Here is a 24,464-nt window from a genome sequence, read left to right as displayed (position 1 = left end):
GCTGAACCCGTGTGACTGGCCCAGGGTCACCCAGCAGGCTTCCATGGCAGAGTGAGGATTTAAACTTGGGCCTTCCGCATCCTAGGCAGATCCTCCAGCCACTACACCACACTAGCTGTACGTGTGACATTGTAACCAAGAAAAGAAGCTATCCTAAAGTTTGCACTGGAATTGCAGGCCTTACAATCTCAACTTTGGCCAAAAGCAGATTTTGAATCAAGGCTTTCATAGAATCATAGAAGAGTTGAAAAGGACCTCCAGGGTCATCTAGTCCAACCCCCTACACCATGCAGGAAACCCACAAATACCTACCCCAAATTCACAGGATCTTCATTGCTGTCAGAGGGCCATCTAGCCTCTGTTTCAAAACCTCCAAGGAAGGAGAGCCCACCACCTCCCATGGAAGCCTGTTCCACTGAGGAACCGCTCTAGCGGTCAGGAAATTCTTCCTAATGTTGAGCCGGAAACTTTTGATTTAATTTCAACCCATTGGTTCTGGTCCTACCTTCCGGGGCCATAGAAAACAGTTCAGACCTTTATTGGCATAAAAGCAATAATGATTCACTATCAAAAGTAGGTACAAAGGCCTGAAGTATAGTAAGAACAATACATAAAGCAATCAATTAAAATGGCAGCCAATAATACTAATCAAGAGTAGACACCCAGCAATTCTACACCATCTAGCTTTCAGATACTCAAGCAGTGTCTTCTGAGAGCCAATTTGGTGTAGTGGTGAAGTGCGCAGACTCTTATCTGGGAGAACCGGGTTTGATTCCCCACTCCTCCTCTTGCAGCTTAGGTCAGCCATGCCTCTCGCCTACATTGTCCTGGAAAGGGCAGCTTCTGTGAGAACTCAACCCCACCTACCTCACAGGGTGTCTGTTGTAGGGGAAGAAGGTAAAGAAGATTGTGAGCAGCTCTGAGACTCTGATTCAGAGAGAAGGGTGGGATATAAATCTACAGTCGTCTTCTTCTACCACCACTGTATTTCTTGGAAAGGATTTCTTTAAAAAAAAACAAATCACAAGAAAGGTTGTTTATGGGTCAGTGTTCCCTCTAAGCTGAGTTAGTGTGAGCTAGCTCACAGTTTTTTAGCTTCCAGCTCACACATTTTTGTCTTGGTGTAGTGATTAAGTGTGTGGACTCTTATCTGGGAGAACCGGGTTTGATTCCCCACTTCTCCGCTTGCACCTGCTGGAATGGCCTTGGGTTAGCTATAGCTCTGGCAGAGGTTGTCCTTGAAAGGGCAGCTGCTGTGGGAGCCCTCTCGGCTCACAGGGTGTCTGTTTTGGGGGGAGAAGACATGGAAAATTGTAAACTGCTCTGAGTCTCTGATTCAGAGAGAAGGGCGGGGTATAAATCTGCAATTCTTCTCCTCCTCCTCCTCTCAGGAAAGGGTGGCCCCAGAACAAACTAACTTACACAGTAGCCAAATCATTCGCTCACAACTTTAGTGCCAGTAGCTCACGAAAGTAGACTTATTGTTCACAAGACTCCACAGCTTAAGAGGAGCATTGGTGTGGTGGGCACTGTGCATCAAAGAACTAAGTTCCGTCCTGCTGCAAGCAGGCTCCTCCCCCCAATATCATTTCCTGTCCCGCCAGCTTCCCTGTCCCCCGAGCGAGCCGAAGATTCCGATGCCTTAACGGCCGTGAGCAGCCAGCTGGAGGGCTCGCCCATGGACACCAGCAGCCTCGCCTCCTGCAACCTCGAAGACGGTGTCGGCGATGGCGGCGGGGTCGGCGGCCCGGAGCAGGCGGGGGGCTCAGGCCCCGTTGCAGCGACGGCCGACGTGGCCCAGCAAGGTCCCAACGCCCAGGTCGTCCGGGAGGGCCAGCCTGACCCCAGCCAGCAGGTGGAGGATGGGTAAGAACGTTCTTGATAATAGCCCCCACTTTGTGGAATGCCCGCCCTGAATACATCAGGGCCCTGCGGGACTTGCCACAGTTTCGCAGGGCCTGTAAGACCGAGTGATTCAAACTCGCCTTCCAACGGTTAGGGGGAGGTGGCTGTTACCTTACAGCACCGACAATCTCACTGAACAAAGTTTTCACTTTGATATGTAGGTTTTTTATTGTTGTTATATGTTATGATCCGCCTTGAGCCCGTTTACGGGAAAAGGCGGAATATAAGCCTACTAAAAAAAAAATAAAACTGATATAATGGAAATTAGAAACTTGCCATCTTGGACTTTTAATGAATGGATTGATGATTGTTAATATGTATGGCAATGTTTTATTATATCTCTCTCTCGGCTTGGCTTCGCGAACGAAGATTTAAGAAGGGTGCAATAGTCCACGTTTGCTGCAGGCTCGCTGGTGGCTGACAAGACCAATGTGGGACAGGCAGGTCCGGCCACAGCGGCTGCAGGGAAAAGTCTGATTTAGGGTTAATCCTGTAGCAGTGCGATTCTTCCTCAATCTCCTTTTGTCCTCAAGACCAGCTATGCGTGTGTTCTCAAAGGAAGAGACAGCCTGGTGGATGGTGTGCCTCCATGCTTTGCGATCTGAGGCTAGGTCAGACCACTGGTGATGGTTGATGTGACAGGTGCTAAGGGATTTCTTCAAGGAGTCCTTGTACCTCTTCTTTGGTGCCCCTCTATTTCGATGGCCGGTGGAGAGTTCGCCATACAGGGCAATCTTGGGAAGGCGGTGGTTTTCCATCCTAGAAATATGCCCTGCCCAGCGCAGCTGCGTCTTCAACAGCAGTGCCTAGTTTATTTTTTAATACGCTATGTTTGTAAGTTGTTAATGTTTCTTAACTGTTGTTAGCCGCCCTGAGCCCGTTAGGGGAGGGCGGGATATAAATCAGATAAATAAACCAGAGCGCAGGTTCGGGCAGGGCCAATGAGTCCACTGAAACTGCATGAATTAACACTTTCCGCTTCTCGCTCCCCAGTTCCCCGCCCGCCTCCTCGTCCGAGAGCTCCTCCACCCGGGATTCGGCTGTGGCCATCTCAGGAGCCGATTCCCAAGGCATCTTAGAAGAACCGCTGCCCTCCACCAGCAGCGAGGAGGAGGATCCTTTGGCAGGTAAACGCTGAAAGAGCGCTTTAACCAGGAGGTTGTAAATTAGGGGTGTCAAACATGCGGCCCAGGGGCCAAATCAGGCCCCCAGAGGGCTCCCATCAGGCCCCCGAGCAACTGGCTGTCATCTGCTTCCTTCTCCCTCTCTCTTGCTTCGTTCCGCATCACAGCTTGCTTTGCCAGGCTTCCTCAATCGCATAGCAGAGCTACAAAGCAAAGCCTCTATTTTCTCTATTGGCTGAGGCTCCTCCCTTGGGGAGGAGGAGGGAATAGCTTACTTTGCCAGGCTCTCTAAATCGCACAGCAGAGCTACTGTGCCAAGCCTCTCTTACTTCTATTGGCTGAGGCTCCTCCCCCTCCTGATCCCCTGGGGAGAAAGGAAAGAGCCAGAGCTTCCTTTGCCCAGTTCCCTGGGTCATGGGAGAGCTACAAAGAAAGCACCTTTAAGACCAATGAGTGTTAATGTTTTAAGTTTAAAAAAAAACCCCTTTAATTGTGTTTGTGTCCTTTATACAGTTTATGTCTCTGCTACCTAATCTTAAATAGGTACACACATGGCCCAGCCCGACAAGGTCTCATTTATGTCAGATTCAGCCCTCATACCAAATGAGTTCGACATCCCTTTTAATAACATTCTTAACTGAGCTCCTCTTCTTCAGAGGCAGCGGCCATTCCTAAGCTTTTGCCCTTCCGCAGGGATAAACCTCCCCGAGGGAGTCGACCCATCCTTTCTGGCCGCATTGCCCGACGACATCCGGCGCGAGGTGCTGCAGAACCAGCTGGGCATCCGACCTCCTGCTCGGACCGTTCCCACCACTACGGCTACAACACCGACCCCGCCTGTGGTGGGCAACCCTGGCGTGACAGAAGTCAGTCCCGAGTTTCTGGCCGCATTGCCTCCAGCGATCCAAGAGGAAGTAAGTTGTACTGTCAAAGGCAGTGGTCCCCAACCTTTTTGGCTCCAGGGACCAGTTTCATGGAAGACAGTTTTTCTATGGACGGGGCAGGGGCATGGTTTTGGGATAACACAATGGTGCACTTTATTTCCATTATTACATTGTAATATATAACAAAATAATTATACAGGCCACAGACCGGTACTGGTCCGTGACCCTGGGGTCGGAGACCCCTAGTCAAAGGTACGTAGAGTTCAGAGCCTGCACTTGCAGCACAAGAGAATATCCTGTGCCCCAAGGCATGCCGAATTCTTTTACCTGCCCAACATTTGCTTTCACAACTTTGAGGAAGGAGATTCTGTTAACCCGCCTTGCCTGGGGGGTTAATAGGCCTGCTTTCCTTTCATTTCCTGTTTGTTAGTGCCCTTTCTCTGCCAGAGCAAGAGTGTGTTCGATTTCCCCTCCACAGGTCAAAGCTTGTGTTTTGAAACTTTAGACTTCACAGTTTAACTCCTCAAGTTGTGATTGCTGCCAATTGAACCAAAGTTCTCCTGTTTCTAAACTGTCTCCAGCAATTCCACTGGTCTGATCCAGCAGGGCTCTTCTTATGGTCTACATTTCTAAACTGTCTCCAGCAATTCCCCAGGGCTTCGTGTTACACTCACTCTTAAAAAGGCATTCTTTCTTGCCAAGGCCAAATAGAAAACAATTAGCCCTGATAAGTAATTCATATCTAGAGCCTGGTCTGGGTTTGCATCTTACCTTTACTCTGGGATGGGACTTCAGCTGGAAGTGGTGGGTAAAAAGGGAAACGTAGTCCCCTGTGTAAACGTGTTACCTACCCCAGTTGACTTAGCCTTCCATCCTTCCGGGGTTGGTAAAATGAGTACCCAGCTCGCTAGGGGTAAAGTGTAGATGACTGGGGAAGTGGAAGAAGTGGTAGAAACTGATAAAACCTCCAGCTTGTTACCGAGGATGTGCTTTCTGGGTGATGAGTGAGTGATCAAAATGAGGAACTAGCCACCTGAAGATGTTGTCACGGCCACAGGCATAGATGGCTGTAACAAGGATTAGTTAGATTCCTGGAGGTGTCTATCAGTGGCTACTAGCCATGGTGGTAAAAGAGAACCTCCATATTCAGAGGTAGTAAACCTCTGAATCCCAGAGCCAGAAGGCAACATGAGAGGGAAGGCCTTGGCCCCTATGCCCTGTTGTTGGCCCTGCAAAGAAACTGGTCAGCTATTACGTGAGATGGGATGCTGGACTAGGTGGACCAGTGGTCTGATCCACCAGGGCTCTCTTATGAAGGCCTCTCTGCCCTGTTGCTGGCCACTGTATGAGAGAGGATACTGGACTGGATGGACCACTGGCCTCATCCATCAGGGGTTGTCTTAATAATAATAATAATAATAAATTTTATTTGTACCCCGCCCTCCCCCGCCGAAGCAGGCTCAGGGCGGCTAACAACACAATGACCAATGGTATATTAATAAATAAAACATTAATAAACAACATAGTAACCAATGGTGCATTAATAAAACAATTACATTAAGAACATTAAATTAAGCTTTAATTTGACCTTAAAAACCAGTAGAACATTAATTAAAACAAACTATAATATTATCATTGACGCTATTCTAGTTAGTGCTAATGGCGGATTTTCTTCGTTGTAAAATTGTACTTCAGCTGTTCATAAAAGCTAATTTAAAAAGAGTGGTCTTGCAGGCCCTGCGGAACTGATCAAGGTTCCGCAGGGCCCGCACCTCCTCTGGGAGTTGGTTACGTTCTTCAGGGGAAGGCCTGAGCTTTTAATGGCTTGTTAAATTTTAATGAATTGTTGCTCCATTTTTAACTGTTTGGCCGGTGTGTGAGACAGGATGCCTGACTAGACAGACCACTGGTCTGATCCAGCAGGGCTCTTCTTATGGTCTACACCATTGCCCTAATCATGCCAAACACTGACTTCCGCTTTCATCCCTTTCCCTGTCCAGGTGCTGGCCCAGCAGCGAGCGGAGCAGCAGCGGCGGGAACTGGCCCAGAGCACCAGCTCCGACACGCCCATGGACCCAGTGACCTTCATCCAGACGTTGCCGTCAGATCTGCGCCGCAGCGTACTGGAGGACATGGAGGACAGTGTCCTGGCGGTCATGCCTCCGGACATTGCCGCTGAGGCCCAAGCTCTGCGGCGCGAGCAGGAAGCACGCCAACGCCAGCTCATGCACGAGCGCCTCTTTGGCCACTCCAGTACCTCAGCCTTGTCTGCCATCTTGCGTAGCCCAGGTAAAAGGCATCTCGGGCGCTCTGCAGCCTTCCTTTCCCCTGCTTTAATGTATGTCTCCACTCCTGATACGTCTCTCCACTGCTGATACGTTTTCCGATCCCCCCACAGCCTTCACAAGCCGATTGAGTGGGAACAGAGGAGTCCAGTATACGCGCTTGGCTGTACAGAGAGGAGGTACCTTCCAGATGGGTGGTACCAGCAGCCACAGCAGGTACTAGATATTGGGGGAGCAGGGCATTAAGCTTCTTTTGGGGGGAGAGGAGCTTGGTAGGGGTTGGGAGTCTTTTCAGTGGATATCGTTTGGGTTAAAATGGGAGGAGAGCCTTAACGGTGGTGGTGCCGTCGGGTGATTTCACACAGGAGGTTTGGCCCGACCTAGCCCCCCGCCTCCCATTAGGATTAGAAGCGCACAATCATACTAGCACATCTGCCCTCTGAGCTGCACCCGTTCTCACCCCGTCCCCAGAAACCTCCTATCCACATTAAAAAGCTACCTGGATTCTTCCGGTAGAATCCTCCTGAACTGGATCTAGGTCGCGTAATCAGCTGCTGCCTGAATGCCCCCAGGCAACTCACGAGCAGAAGAGCTGTGTGATGACGCCAAGCCGTTTCCGGCAGGGTCATGGTGGGTTTCCCCCCCCCCCAACCCCTCTCCAAGGTGCGCTTATGCGCTTCTCTGCACGAGCGCACACACAGGGGACTTTTTAAAAAAAAAAAAAATCAACCCTTGCCACAACGGCTCTGTAGTTGACCTGCGCTAGCAGTGTGAATGGGCAACCACGGAGCGCTGCCGGGATCCTGCCACTTCCAACGGTGGCTGTCCTGACTGAATGGGGTTTTTTTTCCCCTCGAGATACTCTCGCTTCAGTTTCCCAGTGTGCTAGCTCCCATCAAGTCACAGCCGATTTATGGTGACCCCGTGGGGCTTTCAAGGCACGAGATGCTCAGAGGTGGTTTGCCACTGCCTGCCTTTGCGTAGCAACCCAGGGCTTTCTTGGTGGTCTCCCATCCACATACTAAACAGGGCCGACCTCACTTAGCTTATCTGACGAGATTGGGCTAGCCTGGGCCATCCCGTCAAGGCAAGAGATGTTCAGAGGTGGTTTGCCATTGCCTGCCTCTAGACTTCCTTGGTGGGCTCCCATCCAAATACTAGCCAGGTCCAGCTCTGCTTAGCTTCTGAGATCTGACGAGATTGGGCTTGCCTGGGCCGTTCAGGTCAGGGTGAACCGTAATGACTAGGCCAGGCTCTTAACATAAGAGCCACATAGAATAAGCGTCAGATGTTTGAGAGCTGCAAGACATGAACGGGGGAGGGACGGTGGCTCAGTGGCAGAGCATCTGCTTGGTAAGCAGAAGGTCCCAGGTTCAATCCCTGGCATCTCCAACTAAAAAGGGTCCAGGCAAGTAGGCGTGAAAAACCTCAGCTTGAGACCCTGGAGAGTGGCTGCCAGTCTGAGTAGACAATACTGACTTTGCCCCAGGTTCCATCCCCAGCATCTCCAACTAAAAAGGGTCCAGGCAAGTATGCGTGAAAAACCTCAGCTTGAGACCCTGGAGAGTGGCTGCCAGTCTGAGTAGACAATACTGACTTTGCCCCAGGTTCAATCCCCAGCATCTCCAACTAAAAAAGGTCCAGGCAAATAGGCATGAAAAACCTCAGCTTGAAACCCTGGAGAGCCGCTGCCAGTCTGAGTAGACAATACTGACTTTGATAGACCCAAGGTCTGATTCAGTAGAAGGTAGCATCATAGGTTCATATATGTTCATATGTTCAACATCAGTTGTTTGAGAGCAGGAAGGCACAGAGATGGGGGAAGGGGAGGAAGAGGTGGAAAGAAAGCAGCTTTAACTTTAAAATGCATTCTCCAAGCTGGCTGACGGGGTAGTGGGGGGGCTTCAGGAGTCACTCAGAATGCATGAAAGAGCCACATGTGGCCCCCGAGCTGCAGTTTGGCTAACCCCGGACTAGGCCCAGAGTAGCCACTTCTGAAACACAGAGGTAGGATAATTTCTGGACTGGAAATGGAGCCATTTTTGTGGCTGCTCCTACTACTGTGTGGCCGCATGCTGGAAAAGGTTGGGCACCCCGGCTTAGGAAGAAGGGGATGCCGTTTAAAGAATTCCACCGTGGGGTTTTGTTTTTTTTAAAACCCTCCGAGCCCGGCACTGACTCTTCCTTGTCGCTCCGTCTGCAGGCCCTCTGGCAGCAACGTGGACAGCCTGCTGCGTCTGCGGGGGCGCCTCCTGCTGGACCACGAGGCCTTGTCCTGCCTGCTGGTGCTCCTTTTTGTGGACGAGCCCAAGCTGAACACAAGCCGGCTCCACCGGGTGCTACGGAACCTCTGCTACCACGCGCAGACGCGCAGCTGGGTGATCCGCAGCCTGCTCTCCATCCTCCAGCGCAGCAGCGAGAGCGAGCTGTGCATAGAGACTCCCAAAGGAGCTGCCGCCCCCGACGACAAAGGCAAGCGTGCCGCCAAGGCCTGTGCCTCCGACAGCCGCCCACTGGACCTCCTGCACAAGATGGAGTCCAAGAGCTCGGGGCAGCTTTCCTGGCTCTCGGTCTCCATGGACGCCGCCCTGGGCTGCCGAACCAACATCTTCCAGATCCAGCGAGCGGGAGGGCGGAAGCACACGGAGAAGCATGCCGCCGCTGGCTCCACTGTCCACATACACCCCCAGGCCGCTCCCGTGGTCTGCCGGCATGTCCTCGATACGCTCATCCAGCTCGCCAAGGTGAAGACGGTGGGCGGCGGGGCGGTCTGTGGCAGTGCTTCTTGTGCAGTAGGAAGAATAGCAGGGTGGGTGTCTGTCTTTGAAACGAGAGCCTGAAGGAGTTAGGCAGGCCTGTAGCCAGAATTTTTCATTTGGCAAGGCCCAAAGCCAGGATTTTCGTTTTGCGGGGGCCCTAATGATTATGCTTAAGAGCGTAATTTGATTCTGTTGCTTCCAACCAACAGTGCCAATTTGGTGTAGTGGTTAAGTGTGCGGACTCTTCTTTGGGAGAACCAGGTTTGATTCCCCACTCCTCCACTTGCACCTGCTAGCATGGCCTTGGGTCAGCCATAGCTCTGACAGAGGTTGTCCTTGAAAGGGCAGCTGCTGTGAGAGCCCTCTCCAGCCCCACCCACCCCACAGGGTGTCTGTTGTAGGAGAGGAAGGTCAAGGAGATTGTGAGCCGCTCTGAGACTCTTCGGAGTGGAGGGTGGGATATAAATCCAATATCTTCATCATCTTCTTCTTTTAACCCAGCTTCTCAGGCCTGGCACAGCAAGGCAGGTTTAATATGATTGCCTTTTAGTGAACAGTAACATCAATACTAACGTTAAAAATCTGCAAACAGAGAACAGCCATGGGTAGGGTAGAACGTTCACACAGTTGTGAGACCTACAGAATGCCTTGGAGCTAAAATGAGTGTTAAAACTAACACTTTCATTAGTAAATAAATAAAAATGGCCCCTCCAATCAGCTGATTGGAGGGGCCCAAAAGGTAGAATAAGGGTTGGATTGGAGGGTTGGAACCTCCTGGAAACCCTCCAGCTACGGGCCTGGAGTTAGGACTGCTTTTGTGTGTGTTGAATGCTCTCAGGTTGCCTCCAACTTACAGCAGCTCTATGAATTATCGTCCTCCAGAACGTCCTGTTGCTAACAGCCTCGCTCAAGTCAATCCATCTCTTGTTAACAAGAGCTGATCCTGAGTCACTTTCTTGAGTCCATCCCTTGTTGGGTCTTCGCCTTCTCCTGCTGCTTTCAGCTTTGTTTAGCGTTATTATCAGGGGAGGGGCTGTGACTCAGGGGCAGAGCCTCTGCTTGGTACGCAGAAGACCCCAGGGATCAATCAATGCCTGGCATCTCCAGTTTAAAATATCAGGTGGGAGGTGATGTGAAAAACCTCGGCTTGAGATCTTGGGGAGCCCCCGTCAGACTGAGTAGACAGTGTTGATGGACTGATGGTCTGATTCAGTAGAAGGCTGCTTCATGTGTCTTACATGAAGGCTGCTTCATGTGTTCATGTCTCTTACAAGATTATGCATGGGATGGAGAAAGTAGAGAAAGAAGTCCTTTTCTCCCTTTCTCACAATACAAGAACTCGTGGGCATTCGATGAAATTGCTGAGCAGTCAGGTTAAAACGGATAGAAGGAAGTCCTTCTTCACCCAAAGGGTGATTAACACGTGGAATTCGCTGCCACAGGAGGTGACGGCGGCTACAAGCATAGCCAGCTTCAAGAGGGGATTGGATAAACATATGGAGCAGAGGTCTATCAGTGGCTGTTAGCTACAGTGTGTGTGTGTATGTGCGTGTATTTTGGCCACTGTGTGATACAGTGTGTTGGACTGGATGGGCCATTGGCCTGATCCAACATGGCTTCTCTTACGTTCTTATGTCATATGAACATATAAAGCTGCCTTATACTGAATCAGACCCTTGGTCCATCAAAGTCAGTATTGTCTTCTCAGACTGGCAACGGCTCTCCAGTGTCTCAAGCTGTGGTTTTCACACCTATTTGCCTGGACCCTTTTTTGGAGATGCCAGGGATTGAACCTGGGACCTTCTGCTTCCCAAGCAGATGCTCTACCACTGAGCCACCGTCCCTCCATCCCATGCATAATCTTGTAAGAGACATGAACACATGAAGCAGCCTTCATGTAAGACACATGAAGCAGCCTTTTCCAGGGACTTTTCCAGGGACTCTTCTCATAACGTGACCAAAGTACGACAGCCTCAGTTCAGTCGTTTCAGCTTCTAGGGAGAGTTCAGGCTCGATTTGGTCTGGAAACCCACTTCTTTGATGTTTTGGCAGTCCGCAGTATCCATAAAGGAAGGGGCGGCCAAACTTGCTTTAACGTGAGAGCCACGTAGAATCAGCGTCAGATGTTTGAGAGCCGCAAGACGTTAGCGTCAGATGTTTAAGGGAAGGAAGGAAAAATAGATGGGGAAGAGAGAGGTGGAAATAAAGCAATTTTAACTTGACATGAATTCTCCCAAGCCGCTGGCCGGCTTGGCAAAGTGATTTAAAGAGAGAAATGCCTTCTCCAAGCTGGCCAAAGGGAGGTTTCAGGAGCCACACAATATGTGGCTCCCAAGCCACCGTTTGGCCACCCCTGCGTAAAAGTCTCCTCCCCCATTCCGTTTTAAAAGAATCCGCCTTCTTCATTGTCCAACTTCCACACCCGTACATAAACCTGTCTGATCTTGGGGGAGAAAAGGGGTTTTTCTTAAAGACTTTTAAAAAAAAATAAGTGGAAGGGTGTCAGAAGAGAATCCCCACTGCATGGCACAGCTGTAACAGATCAGAACGCTAGCAAACCGTAAGACTCGTCACGCGGGTGACAGGAGAGCCGGACCTGCCCTTCCCTTCCCCTGCCGTTGGCAGTGGCAGTGGTGATAAACCTCCTTTCAGGGAGGTTTGTTTTCCGTTTCCGGAGAAAGATCGAGCCAGTTCTCAGCCTTATGCTTTCAATACAGGATATCCTGTCACGGAGCAAAAGGTTGGCTCGTTTGGATACCCTTCCTGTTCTCGTACAGCGGCTTGTGTGTCAGCACTGCCCTTTGTACCTCCTGGAGGACTAGAAAGCAGCAGCCGTGAACTTCTCTCTCCCTCCCCATGTGTGGCTGGCTTGACCCAAAGTGCTCTGCAGTAAGCCCATAACTGCAGTCGGGCCTGGGGGGGGGGGGCAGGTCCATCCTTTCAGCCCCCCTCCAATTGTATGGCCGCTCCATTGGAGGACCCCTTTTGCTTACTGCCACTCTGAACAAGCAGTAGCATCACTGCTAGTCTTTTCGCTTTTTTTCTCTCCCGTTTCTTGACACAGCGTTGCGGAGCCAAGGGGGTGGGGGGTGGGGGTTAGCTTGTGGAATTTAAGGCAGCTCCCCCGGTTCCCCCCAGCTCCCCAAACGACAAATCCTGGCTACAGCCCTCAAACTCAGCTTCTTTCAGAGTCACTGTCATGAAGTAGAAACGCAGAATTTTCCTGTCCCTTTTGTGGACTTGTCTCTGCTCGTAATTGCAACTTGAGTTCAGTGAATTTGAAAGCACAGGGACTTCTTATTTTGTGGTTCTGCCCAAAGGAGGCCAGCAGTGCAAAGGGAGTTACGTTGTCTGTTTGTTTTAAACGGTTTTTAAAGTTGAACGTGGAACAAAAAGCAGGGTGTAAATTTTCGAAGAGACTCACAACACAATTAAAACACAACAGAGTTTTATGAATCCAAAATGTTCTCAAACTCTTTTCGAGTTTTCAGCCAAACATCAGGAAGAACTTCCTAATAGAGCAGTTCCTCAGTGGAATAGGCTTCCTGTGGCAGTGGTGGGCTCTCCTTCCTTGGAGGTTTTTAAACAGAGGCTCGATGACCCTCTGGCAGCAATGAAGATCCTGTGAATTTAGGGGGAGGCGTTTGTGAGTTTCTGGCATTGTGCAGGGGGTTGGACTAGATGGCCCTGGCGGTTCCATCCAACTCTAGGATTCTATTAGGAAGAACTTCCTGACTGTTAGAAGGGTTTCTCAGTGGAACAGGCTTCCTCGGGAGGTGGTGGGCTCTCCTTCCTTGGAGGTTTTTAAACAGAGGCTCGATGACCCTCTGGCAGCAATGAAGATCCTGTGAATTTAGGGGGAGGCGTTTGTGAGTTTCCTGCATTGTGAAGGGTGTTGGACTGGATGACCCTGGAGGCACCTTCCAACTCTGTGTGGAGGTCCCTTCCAATTCTGTGATTTTATGAAATTAAATCAAAAGAGTTTCTGGCTCAACATTAGGAAGAACTTCCTGACCGTTAGAGCGATTCCTTCGTGGAACAGGCTTCCTCGGGAGGTGGTGGGCTCTCCTCCCTTGGAGGTTTTTCAACAGAGGCTAGATGGCCATTTGACAGCAATGAAGATCCTGTGAATTTAGGGGGAGGTGTTTGTCAGTTTCCTGCATTGTGCAGGGGGTTGGACTGGATGACCCTGGAGGTCCCTTCCAATTCTGTGATTCTAATGCTAAGCAGCTTGTAGTTCCCCAGTCCTTGTTATAATAGCATACGTTTGAATGCAAAGTAGATTGCTTATTTTTTTATTATTGTTAACATCACATGTAGGCTGCCTTCCTCACTTGGACTCAAGATGGATTACATAGAGTGAGTCAGTGCAATCGACAGGATGGGACATTCGATAAACAGTGCGATCGTAATTAGGTTGTGGAATCAATCAGAATCAGAAGTAAAGCCCAAGTTTTAGCGTGATGCATTTAAATGATAAAAAAAAAAAATCAGGTGGTAGGATCCTAGTTTCAGCAAGCAAATCACAGTAGTATACAGTCCCTAATTTATCAAAGTAACTTTCAAAATCATTCAGTACAGTGCAACCCAATTGCCCACGTAGAAGAGCTGAGTTTGGTGTAGTGGTTAAGTGCATGGACTCTTATCTGGGAGAACTGAGTTTGATTTCCCACTCCTCCACTTGCAGCTGCTGGAATGGCCTTGGGTCACCCATAGCTCCTGCAGAGTTGTCCTTGAAAGGGCAGCTTCTGTCAGAACTCTCTCAGCTGCACCCAGCTTACAGGGTGTCTGTTGTGGGGGGGGGAAGGTAAAGGAGATTATGACTGTTCTGAGACTCTGAGATTCAGAGTATAAAGCAGGATATAAATCCAATATCATCATCATCTTCACCTTGAGTAGTTCAGTTTTTGCATTGTTTGTGGAAAACTTTGAGAAGAGAGTCTTCCTGATCTCATTCCATGAGGTGGGGGCCTCAACAGAGAAGGCACATGTACGGGTTGATGTTGCCCATTTGCTGAGAGATATTTGGAAATGTTTATGGGGATGCCCCCCTTTCACGTTTCAGCAGGTCCTAGGGCCCCCCTGAGCCAATAAAGTGGCATTGGGGGTGGGGTGAGGTGAGGTGAAGTGGGGGCTCAAACCACCTTGACTGCCTAAAGAAAATTGAACAAAGCAGCGCCTAGTCCAGTGCTGACAGTGTGAGACGTCACTGTCTTCCCTTCGACATTCCTGCACTGCTTGGGCAGTCCTAGCAGAATGACATTCTTTCTCCCCTCCCCTCCCCTCCCCAGGTGTTCCCCAGCCACTTCACACAGCAGCGGACCAAAGAGACCAACTGTGAAAGCGAGCGGGAGCGGGGCACCAAGCAGTCGGGCAGCCCTTGCCCGGGCCAGACGGGCTCCAGCGGCATCTCCACTGACTTTTGGGACTTGCTGGTCAAACTGGACAACATGAACGTTAGCCGCAAGGGGAAGAACTCCATCAAGTCCGTGCCTGTGAGCTCCGGCTTGGAGGGGGAGAGCTCCCCCTACAGCCTGGAGGCCTCTCCCCTGGGCCAGCTGATGAACATGCTCTCCCACCCGGTCATCAGGCGGAGCTCCCTGCTGACCGAGAAGCTGCTGCGCCTCCTCTCCCTCATCTCCATCGCTCTGCCCGAGAACAAGGCCGCGGCCGAGGGAGCCGCCAACCACGCCGCCGCCGCTGCCTCTGCCACCACCAGCACCACCCCGGCACCCGCTCCTGCCCCTGCCCTGGCTGCAGCAGCCGCCGTGGCTGCTGCCACAGCCGCCGCCACCGCTGCTTCTATCGCCTCCTCTGGTGCCGCCACAGTAACCGCCACATCTGCTGCCCCCATCACTGTGACCAGTAAGTCCCGCGCCGGTGGAGAGAGGGGGGTTAGGTTGGAAGGAAGTCCTTTTTCACCCAAAGGCTGGAATTCACTGCCACAGGAGGTGGCAGTGGCTACAAGCATAGCTGGCTTCAAGAGGGGGTTGGATAAGAGTATGGAGCACAGAGGTCCATCAGTGGCTGTTAGCCACAGCGTATCGTTGGAACTCCCTGTCTGGGGCAGTGTTGCTCTGTATTCTTGGTGCTTGGGGGGCACAGTGGGAGGGCTTCTAGCCCCACTGGTGGACCTCTTGATGGCACTTGGGGGTTTTTGGGCCACTGTGTGACACAGAGTGTTGGACTGGATGGGCCATTGGCCTGATCCAACATGGCTTCTTTTATGTTCTTATGTCTGGGGCAGTGATGCTCTGTATTCTTGGTGCTTGCAGGGGGGCCACAATGGGAGGGTTTCTAGCCCCACCGGTGCACCTCCTGATGGCACTTGGGTTTTTTTGGGTCACTGTGTGACAGAGTGTTGGACTGGATGGGCCACTGGCCTGATCCAACGTGGCTTCTCTTATGTGCTTATGGATTCTTCTCCCCTCTTCCCCCTCATTTCTTTTCCTTTCTGAGTCCTAGGGCCAAAGGCAGGGCTTTGGGAGGGATGGTGGCTCAGTGGTAGAGCATCTGCTTGGTAAATAGAAGGTCCCAGGTTCAGTCCCCGGCATCTCCAACTAAAAAGGGTCCAGGCAAGTAGGCGTGAAAAACCTCAGCTTGAGACCCTGAAGATCCGCTGCCAGTCTGAGTAGACAATACCGACTTTGATGGACCAAGGGTCTGCTTCGGTATAAGGCAGCTTCCTATGTTCATCTGAATCACGGTTGCTTGGGTCTTTTTAGAATTCTGTGCCCCAGAAGTGCAAGTTTTCTGATATGTACATAACCCTGCGTAATTTTGCTGGGGGGCTTCCTCACTCTTGTACACTCATGATGTTGTTAATTCTGTCAGTAGCTGCTAGCTGTGATGCCCGAGGGGAGCCTCCACATTCAGAAGCAGTAAGCCTCTGAATCCCAGTGCTAGGTGGCAACGTTAAGGGGGAAGGCCCTTGGGCTCTAAGCCCTGCTGTTGGACCTCCAGAGAAAGTGGTAGGCAATATTGTGAGGCAGGATGCTGGATGGACTAGATCAGAGATCCCCAACCCACGACCGGGCCGCGCTGCCTGTCTCGCCCACCCGGGACCTTGGTGGATGAAAGAGGCGGTGCTGCCTCCCTCCAAAGCTGCCTCCCCTAGCAGGCAGAGCAGCCCACGGATCCAGGTGGACGAAAGAGGCAGTGCAGCCCCCAGATCGGCAGGGGTCTTTAAATGAGAGGGGGAGGCTGATTGGCTGCTTCTGCCCCTCGCCACCTAGTGGGGAGGTGGTAGAAGCAGCCCTAGGCTCCCCCCTCATGGGGAGATAGGGACAGGGGCATGGGTGGGGGCAGCAAAAATCTTAGCACTGCCCCCCATTCCCTGGAAAAATTGTTTTCCCAGAAACCAGTCCCTGGTGCCAGAAAGGTTGGGAACCGCTGGACTAGGTGTACCACTGGTCTCTTATGTTAAAAACAGGTAGGGAGGAACTTAGAGCCATGCGGGGTTGTTGAAGCCCTCTGACTTCATCCTCCAACTACTGGAAATCTTAATCATTCAGTCCTTTGGCCTATTGCTGAAGCATAAGGGCCAGAGATCTTTTAATAGGAAAACGCAACTTGGATGCTGGATTCACTGCCTGAGTCCGCACTCCATGCCTTTTCTGCATTCCCCTTGGATTTCAGAATACACATGCCATGACCAAGGGTTGGGTGTGATGCCAATAACAGGAGACAGAGCTGTATGACACTTCTACTGGAGAGCAGACGCAAAGGTTTTAGAGTAGGAAAGGTAGTCGAAGTCACATAGGACAGCTAGGGACTGTTCCCGAGGAGGCGTGGGCTCAGAAAAGTGGGTGAAGATTTTGCCAGGTGCCCCTCCCATCGATCCATGTGTTCATTCCAAGGTCTTGCTAGCCTGAATCTTCTTGTTCTCAACAGCTATCGCAAAAAACAGCAAATCGCCAGCCAAGGTGAGCGACGGGGGAGGCGGAGGCGGGCCTGACAGCAAAATGGCCGCCTCGGGCCTAACGGAGAACCAGCTACAGCTCTCTGTGGAGGTGAGGCTTCTGTGAAATTGGGGGGTGGCCACGCTCCGCACAAAAGGAGAGGACGGTTCAGCCTCCTCTGCACAGTAGCTGACCCTCTTCTTCTACGCTAGGTATTGACGTCCCACTCCTGCTCCGAGGAAGGCCTGGAAGACGCCGCCAACGTCCTCTTGCAGCTGTCGCGGGGCGACCCAGCGACACGGGATACTGTCCTCAAGCTGCTGCTGAACGGAGCCCATCAGCTGGGCTACACGCTCTGCAAGCAGATAGGTAGAGAGCAAAACGGGGTCCAGGCAGTGCCGGTTGGGGGAGGCGTGGCTGGGATTAGCGGCTGTGCAACCTTCCAGCCCTGAGTCGGGAGGGTCAGGGAGTGGAGCAACACTGCCAAGTAGGTTGCTCATATCCACAGGGTTCTTGGTGCACTGCTCTCTAGGTAGCTTAGCAGGGTGCAGTTGTTGGTGTCTGCGTGCTTTATGTAAAATTTAAGGGAATGTAGACTTTCCAGTGACTATCTTAAAGTTAGGAAGAGGGAGCGGAGTAGAGTGGTCTTGGAAGCGTGGCGTTTTGGCAGGAGGGGATTTAAACTGTGTATATGAGATGGAGAAGGCTGGTTAGCACGGCTAGTGAACTTGGAGGTTTTTCTTCACCTCAGTGGTGTAGCTTGACTGAATTGTGTGAGATTCAGCAGCATTCCCCCCCTCACACACACACACACATCCATTCCTACCACCAATCTTTTTTTTTTCAACCAGAAAAGTTTTATTTTTAAAAAAAGGATAAAAATTGAACTACATGCACACTAAACACACAGAGAGAGCTAGCTAAGGAAGGGCAGGACCAAAAGAGGGGAAGCAGTTTTGTGGGAGGGCTATAATTACCAGTCTTGCATGGAAGAGGTCCATTGAGGCAGCAGCAAAACAACCAGCATTTTGTTGAAAAGAGAGAAGACCCAATGGTTTGGGGGTGTGGGTATGGATCCACGAACACACACTGCGCTGGTGGCTAGGCGCCCTTGATATAGGACAAAACGGGCCCCACCACCACATATCTACTTAAGGCTCACATAGTCAGGATAAGAGCCCACAGTCTGAGGAAGATGAGATGTCAACTCATAATGCTATGCTGGGGATTATTAGGAAGGGGGTTGCAAACAAATCAGCCAGTATCATCATGCCCCTGTATAAATTGATGGCACAGCTTCATTTGGAATATCCTGTACAGTTTCGGTCGCCCACACCTCAAAAAAGATACTATAGCATTGGGAAAAGTGCAGAAAAGGGCAACTAGAATGATTAAGGGGGTGGTACACCTTTCCTATGAAGAAAGGTTAAAGAGCTTAAGGTTCTTCCGCTGGAGAAATTACGGTTGAGGGTGACGCGGTAGAGGTTTACAAGATTATGCATGAAATAGAGAAGGGAGAGAAATGTCCTTTTTTCACAGTACAAGAACTCACGGGCACTCCATGAAATGAGTGAGCAGTAGGCTTAGAACAGATCAAAGGAAGAGCCAGTTTGGTGTAGTGGTTAAGTGTGCAGACTCTTATCTGGGAGAACCGGGTTTGATTCCCCACTCCTCCACTTGCAGCTGCTGGAATGGCCTTGGGTCAGCCATAGCTCTGGCAGAGGTTGTCCTTGAAAGGGCAGCTGTTGAGAGAGCCCTCTCCAGCCACCCACCTCACAGGGTGTCTGTTGTGGGGAGGAAGGGAAAGGAGACTGTGAGCCGCTCTGAGACTCTTCGGAGTGGAGGGCGGGATATAAATCCAATATCTTCTTCTTATTATTATTCACCCAAAGATTCCTTAACACATGGCGGCTACGAGCATAGATAGCTTCACAGGGGGATTCGATAAACATACAGAGCAGAGGTCCATCCGTGGCTATGTGCCACATATTTGGCAGGAGACCTGCGAGCGTGTGGGTCTGCCCACCCTACAGCTGTAGTCGGAGCCAATGAGGTTGGCCCTCTGCAAAGCCACAGAATCACCGCTGGCCACAGCCCTGTATCCCGGCTGTCCATGAGACCCTTTTGAGTATGTTTTGCTTATTGGAGAGAGAAACTTAACCAAGTCATTTGCAGTTATGGATTTCACCCCCAAGTTCTTGCTTCTCCCATCTTTACCCCTCACACATTTCACAAGCGCAGCTCCTCCTGTATCCCCTCCTTTGGTGGGACATTTTCCCAAGCTGTTAACCAGCTTGCCGATCCTGACACCCCCAGAGTGGTTCACGTAACAAGCCAATTTGGTTTAGGTGTGGCGCAGGGGTGGCCAAGCTTGCTTAATGTAAGAGCCACATAGAAAAAAAACATCAGATGTTTGAGAGCCGGAAGGAAGGGAGGGAAATGGAGGCGGAGGAGAGGTGGAAAGAAAGCAACTTTAAATAAATTATCAAAGTTGCCGGCTGGCTTGACTTGGAGAAGCGAATTAAAAATGGAAATGCCTTCTCCAAGCTGACCAATGTGTGGTGGGGGCTTCAAGAGCCACATCAGATGTGTGAAAGATCCACAGTTTGGCCACTCCTGGAGTAGTATGTGGCTGGCTGAATGACTTGGAGTTCTGGTGACCAGCTTTGTTCCCAGGGGTTGTTTTGTAGGAAAAAAAGGTGGTGCAGCTCATCCAGGGATTGTTATGCAGCTGCACCTACTATTCAGTGGACAAGGTGAGAAGGAGGAGGTGGAACTGTCAGAAAGGTTCAGGAGCTGTGCTCCTGTGAGCTCCCGCTGAATCCGAGACTTGTTTGTCCGAAATCAGTGCCCTAAGTTGCTGCCAGTTGCAGGAATTCCTTCCAAACAGGCAGCTGGATTTGTGTGTTGCCAACAAGCTTGTCGGTCAGATTGGCTGATGCACCCACTGGTACGTTTTTGCCCCTCCCTCTCACCAAGTTATAGTCCGCTCTCTCAGCCTTAAACTTCCCCCTCTCCCAGGTACTCTTCTGGCAGAGTTGCGGGAGTACAACCTGGAGCAGCAACGCCGGGCCCAGTGCGAGTCCCTGTCTCCGGATGGGCTTCCTGAGGAGCAGCCCCAGACGACCAGATTGAAAGGCAAGATGCAGAGCAGGTGAGTCTCTCTCGTCCCCCCCTCCTCCTTCCTCCGGAGCGTTTCCCACCAACACATGCGCTCCCACGCCAGTTTGGTGTAGTGGTGAAGTGTGCAGACTCTTATCTGGGAGAACCGGCTTTGATTCCCCACTCCTTCACTTGCGCCTGCTGGAATGGCCTTGGATCAGCCATAGCTCTGGCAGAGCGGTCCTTGAAAGGGCAGCTGCTGGGAGAGCCCTCTCAGCCCCACCCGCCTCACAGGGTTTGATTCCCCACTCCTCCACTTGCGCCAGCTGGAATGGCCTTGGGTCAGCCATAACTCTTGCAGGAGTTGTCCTTGAAAGGGTAGCTGCTGTGAGAGCTCTCTCAGCCCCACCCACCTCACAGGGTTCAATTCTGCACTCCTCCACCTGAAGCTGTTGGAAATACCTTGGGTCAGCCAGAGCTCTCTCAGCCCCACCCACTTCACAGAGTGTCTGTTGTGGGTGAGCAAGGGAAAGGAGATTGTAGGCTGCTCTGTCCTTGAAGGGGCAGCTTCTGTCAGAGTTCTCTTAGCCCCACCCACCTCACAGGGTTTGATTCCTCACTCCTCCACTTGCAGCTGCTGGAATTGCCTTGGGTCAACCATAGCTCTCGCAGAGGTTGTCCTTGAAAGGGCAGCTTCTGTCAGAGCTCTCTCAGCCCCAACCAATTCACGGGGTGTTTGTTGTGGGGGAGGAAGGGAAAGGAGATCGTGACCGCTCTGAGACTCTGTGATTCAGAGTATAGGGCGAGATATAAGTCTAATATCCTCTTCTTCCCTTTCCCCCGCCCCCCAGGTTTGACATTGCCGAGAACGTGGTGATCGTCGCCTCGCAGAAGCGTCCGCTGGGCGGCCGGGAGCTCCAGCTGCCCTCCATGTCCATGCTGACCTCCAAGACCTCCACGCAGAAGTTCTTCCTGCGGGTGCTGCAGGTCATCATCCAGCTGCGGGACGACACGCGCCGGGCCAACAAAAAGGCCAAACAGACAGGCAGGCTAGGTACGACAACTGGGGGGGGCCCCAGCCAGCCTTTGCCCAGGGCGATGGGGACTGTAGGCCAGGGAGGGGGTAGTTTGGGGAGGGGACACCGGGCGGGCAGCTGCGGAGCTGGGAAATCTATGAGCTCCATGCACTCAGAGCTCCGCTAGGGCAGGGGTCCCTACCCCCCAGTCCGTGACCTGTCAGCATCCGGGCCGTGGAGTGAAGCAGAGACCTTTCCCTATTCTTCATTTAAAAAACCCCAATGGGGGGCGGGCAGGGACGGGGTGTGGGCATGGGGGCAGCCTGAGGCAGCAAAACCCCCAGCACCCCCACCCCCACCGGTCCGTGGGAAAATTGTCTTCCACAAAACCGATCCCTGTTGCCAAAAAGGCTGGGTGCCTCTGCGCTAGGGACACCAAGCCTGGCACGGCGAGATGCTAGCGCCGCCGCACTCATCCCCCCCTTCTCTTTCTCTCCCGGCAGGTACTTCCGGTCTGGGCTCAGTTAGCAGCATCCAGGCCGCTGTTCGGCAGCTGGAGGCTGAGGCTGACGCCATTATACAAATGGTACGTGAGGGTCAGAGGGCCCGGAGGCAGCAACAAGCAACAACGGTTAGCATGGTGCCTGTGGCGCTTGCAGGCCACTCATTTTGTTGATTTGAAACTCCCCTCCTCCTTTTTTTCTCATCTTCTTTGTCCTCTCCCTCCCTCCAGCCCAGCCCCACCCGTTCCTACCTCTCTGGTCTGTCATCGGAGGAGCCTCTCGGTGGAGGGAGACCAGCTCCTTTGCTGAAGAGGGAGGGGGGCAGGCTGTGAGCCAGACCCTGGCTTCCGAGGCCGAGTGGAGGACTTCAGAAAGGGCTGGGGGAGAGGAGACATGTGACATCTGTCCGGGGAAGTGATGCTCTGTATTCTTGGTGCTATGGAGGGGACACAGTGGGGGGGCTTCTAGCCCCACTGGTGGATCTCCTGATGGCACTTGGGGGTTTTTTTTGCCTCTGTGTGACACAGAGTGTTGGACTGGATGGGCCATTGGCCTGATCCAACATGGCTTCTCTTATGTTCTTATGACTTTCTGGCTCCACATTAGGAAGAACTTTGTGATTGTTAGAGCGGTTCCTCGGGAGGTGGTGGGCTCTCCTTCCTTGGAGGTTTTGAAACAGAGACTGGATGGCCCTCTGGCAGCAATGAAGATCCTATGAATTTAGGGGGAGGTGTTTGTGAGTTTCCTGCTTTGTGCAGGGGGTTGGACTAGATGATCCTGGAGGTCCCTTCCAACTCTGTGTGGAGGTTCCTTCCAATTCTGTGATTCTATGCAATTAAATCAAAAGAGTTTCCGGCTCAACATTAGGAGGAACTTCCTGACTGTTAGAGCGGTTCTTCAGTGGAACAGGCTTCCTCAGGAGGTGGTGGGCTCTCCTTCCTTGGAGGTTTTGAAACAGAGGCTAGATGGCCCTCTGACAGCAATGAAGATCCTGTGAATTTAGGGGGAGGTGTTTGTGAGTTTCCTGCATTGTTCAGGAGGTTGGACTAGATGACCCTGGAGGGCCCTTCCAACTCTATGACTTAAAGCTTGTTTTATGCACTCCCTGTGCCTGCTTCCCAGCAAGCTTGGCTCTCCCTCCCTACTCATCCCTTTTGTAAAGTCTTTTGACTGACAGAGTTGAGAAGGACCCCAGTTTTCACTTTTAAATACGCTTTTTGTGAGGAGGAAGGCTCGTGATGGTCCATGCGATACCACATTTTGTCACTGGGCTCCTGTGCTAAGGTTGTAACCAGTGTTCCCTCTAAGCCAATTGGGAGCCAGTTTGGTGTAGTGGTGAAGTGTCTTATCTGGGAGAACCAGGTTTGATTCCCCTACTCCTCCACTTGCAGCTGTTGGGATGGCCTTGGGTCAGCCATAGCTCTCGCAGGAGTTGTCCTTGAAAGGGCAGCTTCTGGGAGAGCTCTCGCAGCCCCACCCACCTCAGGGTGTCTATTGTGTGGGGAGAAGATATAGGAGATTGTAAGCCGCTCTGAAACTCTGATTCAGAGAGAAAAGCAGGGTTTAAATTTATGGTCTTCTTCTAAGCTAAATCAGTGTGAGCTAGCTCACAGTTTTTTAGCCTCCAGCTCACGCATTTTTGTCTTCGCTCAGGACGGATGGCCCCAGAGCAAACTAATTTATGCAGCAGCCAAATCGCTTCCTCACAACTTTAACATCAGTAGCTCGCGAGATGGAAGTTTTGCTCGCTCCGCAGCTTGGAGGGGAGTATTAGTTGTAATGGCTGCATTTACTTCTGGACGGAGCAGATAGAGATAAGTGAGAAAATATAGGGAATTTATAGAGAATGAACGAGCAGGCGGTTTAGAACAGATCAAAGGAAGTAGTTTTTTCACCCAAAGAGTAATGAGCATGTGAAATTCACTGCCGTAGGAAGCGGTGGCCAAGACAGGCATTAACAGCTTCAAGAGAAAATGAGATAAAAATACGGAACAGACATCCGTCAGTGGCCATTAGCCACAAGGTGTAGGTGGAACACTCTGTCTAGGGCAGTCGTGCTCTGTATTCTTGAGGTCTGGGAGGCAAGAGTGGGGGGGCTTCTGGAGTTCTGGCCCCACTGGTGGCTCCTAGATTTTGGCCACTGTGTGACAGAGCGATGGACTGAATGGGGCATTGGCCTGATCTAACATGGCTTCTATTACATTCTTAATCTGGTTTTGTGCTACGACACCCAAACTCCCACTTATGATAACCGCCATATGCCCTCTTGCACATTGGCAATTGGGTGACAGCTGACCCAGAAGTAATGTGTGCAGCCTCCAGGCCCACTTCTTCCCTAGGTGCTCACAGTTGGAGAGCCAGTTTGGTGTAGTGGTTAAGTGTGTGGACTCTTTATCTGGGAGAACTGGGTTTGATCCCCCACTCCTCCACTTGCAGCTGCTAGCATGACCTTGGGTCCGCCATAGCTCTCGCAGGAGTTGTCCTTGAAAGGGCAGCTGCTGTGAGAGCCCTCTCAGCCCCACCTACCTCACAGGTTTTTAATTCCCCACTCCTCCACTTGCAGCTGCTGGAATGGCCTTTGGTCAGCCCATAACCTCGCAGAGCTGTCCTTGAAAGGGCAGCTTCTGTCAGAGCTCTCTCAGCCCCACCCACCTCACAGGGTTGTGATTCCCCACTCCTCCACTTGCAGCTGCTGGAATGGCCTTCGGTTAGCCGTAACTCTCGCAAGAGTTGTCCTTGAAAGGGCAGCTGCTGTGAGAGCGCTCTCGGCCCCACCCACCTCACAGGGTGTCTGTTGTGGGGGAGGAAGGTAAAGGAGAGTGTAAGCCACTCTGAGTCTCCGATTCAGAGAGAAGAGCGAAGGGTATAAATCTGCAGTCGTCGTCTTCTGCGTTGCCCAGAAGCCCTGGTCCCTAACTAGTTTCACTGTAGTTGCTGTGTATGGCTTTGGGGCGGAGAGGCTGGCTGCTTCCCGCTGTGGCTCAT

The 24,464-nt window shown here is 51.7% G+C and overlaps 1 protein-coding gene across 1 annotated transcript in view; it reads left to right on the top strand.

Annotated features, from left to right (window-relative positions):
* The window catches only part of HUWE1 (HECT, UBA and WWE domain containing E3 ubiquitin protein ligase 1), a 159,811-nt gene that overhangs the window by 116,400 nt on the left and 18,947 nt on the right, over positions 1-24,464 (top strand). The window contains 12 exon segments of the mRNA XM_060252849.1: positions 1,605-1,866; positions 2,899-3,032; positions 3,723-3,943; positions 5,914-6,202; positions 6,312-6,414; positions 8,402-8,942; positions 14,249-14,822; positions 16,851-16,969; positions 17,071-17,227; positions 19,880-20,012; positions 20,812-21,014; positions 21,480-21,607. Coding sequence (XP_060108832.1) covers positions 1,605-1,866; positions 2,899-3,032; positions 3,723-3,943; positions 5,914-6,202; positions 6,312-6,414; positions 8,402-8,942; positions 14,249-14,822; positions 16,851-16,969; positions 17,071-17,227; positions 19,880-20,012; positions 20,812-21,014; positions 21,480-21,607 — 2,864 coding nt within the window.

Source organism: Heteronotia binoei, chromosome 13 (assembly GCF_032191835.1).
Source record: "Heteronotia binoei isolate CCM8104 ecotype False Entrance Well chromosome 13, APGP_CSIRO_Hbin_v1, whole genome shotgun sequence".
Taxonomy (NCBI): Eukaryota; Metazoa; Chordata; class Lepidosauria; order Squamata; family Gekkonidae; genus Heteronotia; species Heteronotia binoei.
Note: the sequence above shows the minus strand (reverse complement) of the source record. Positions and strands in the feature narration are given on the sequence as shown.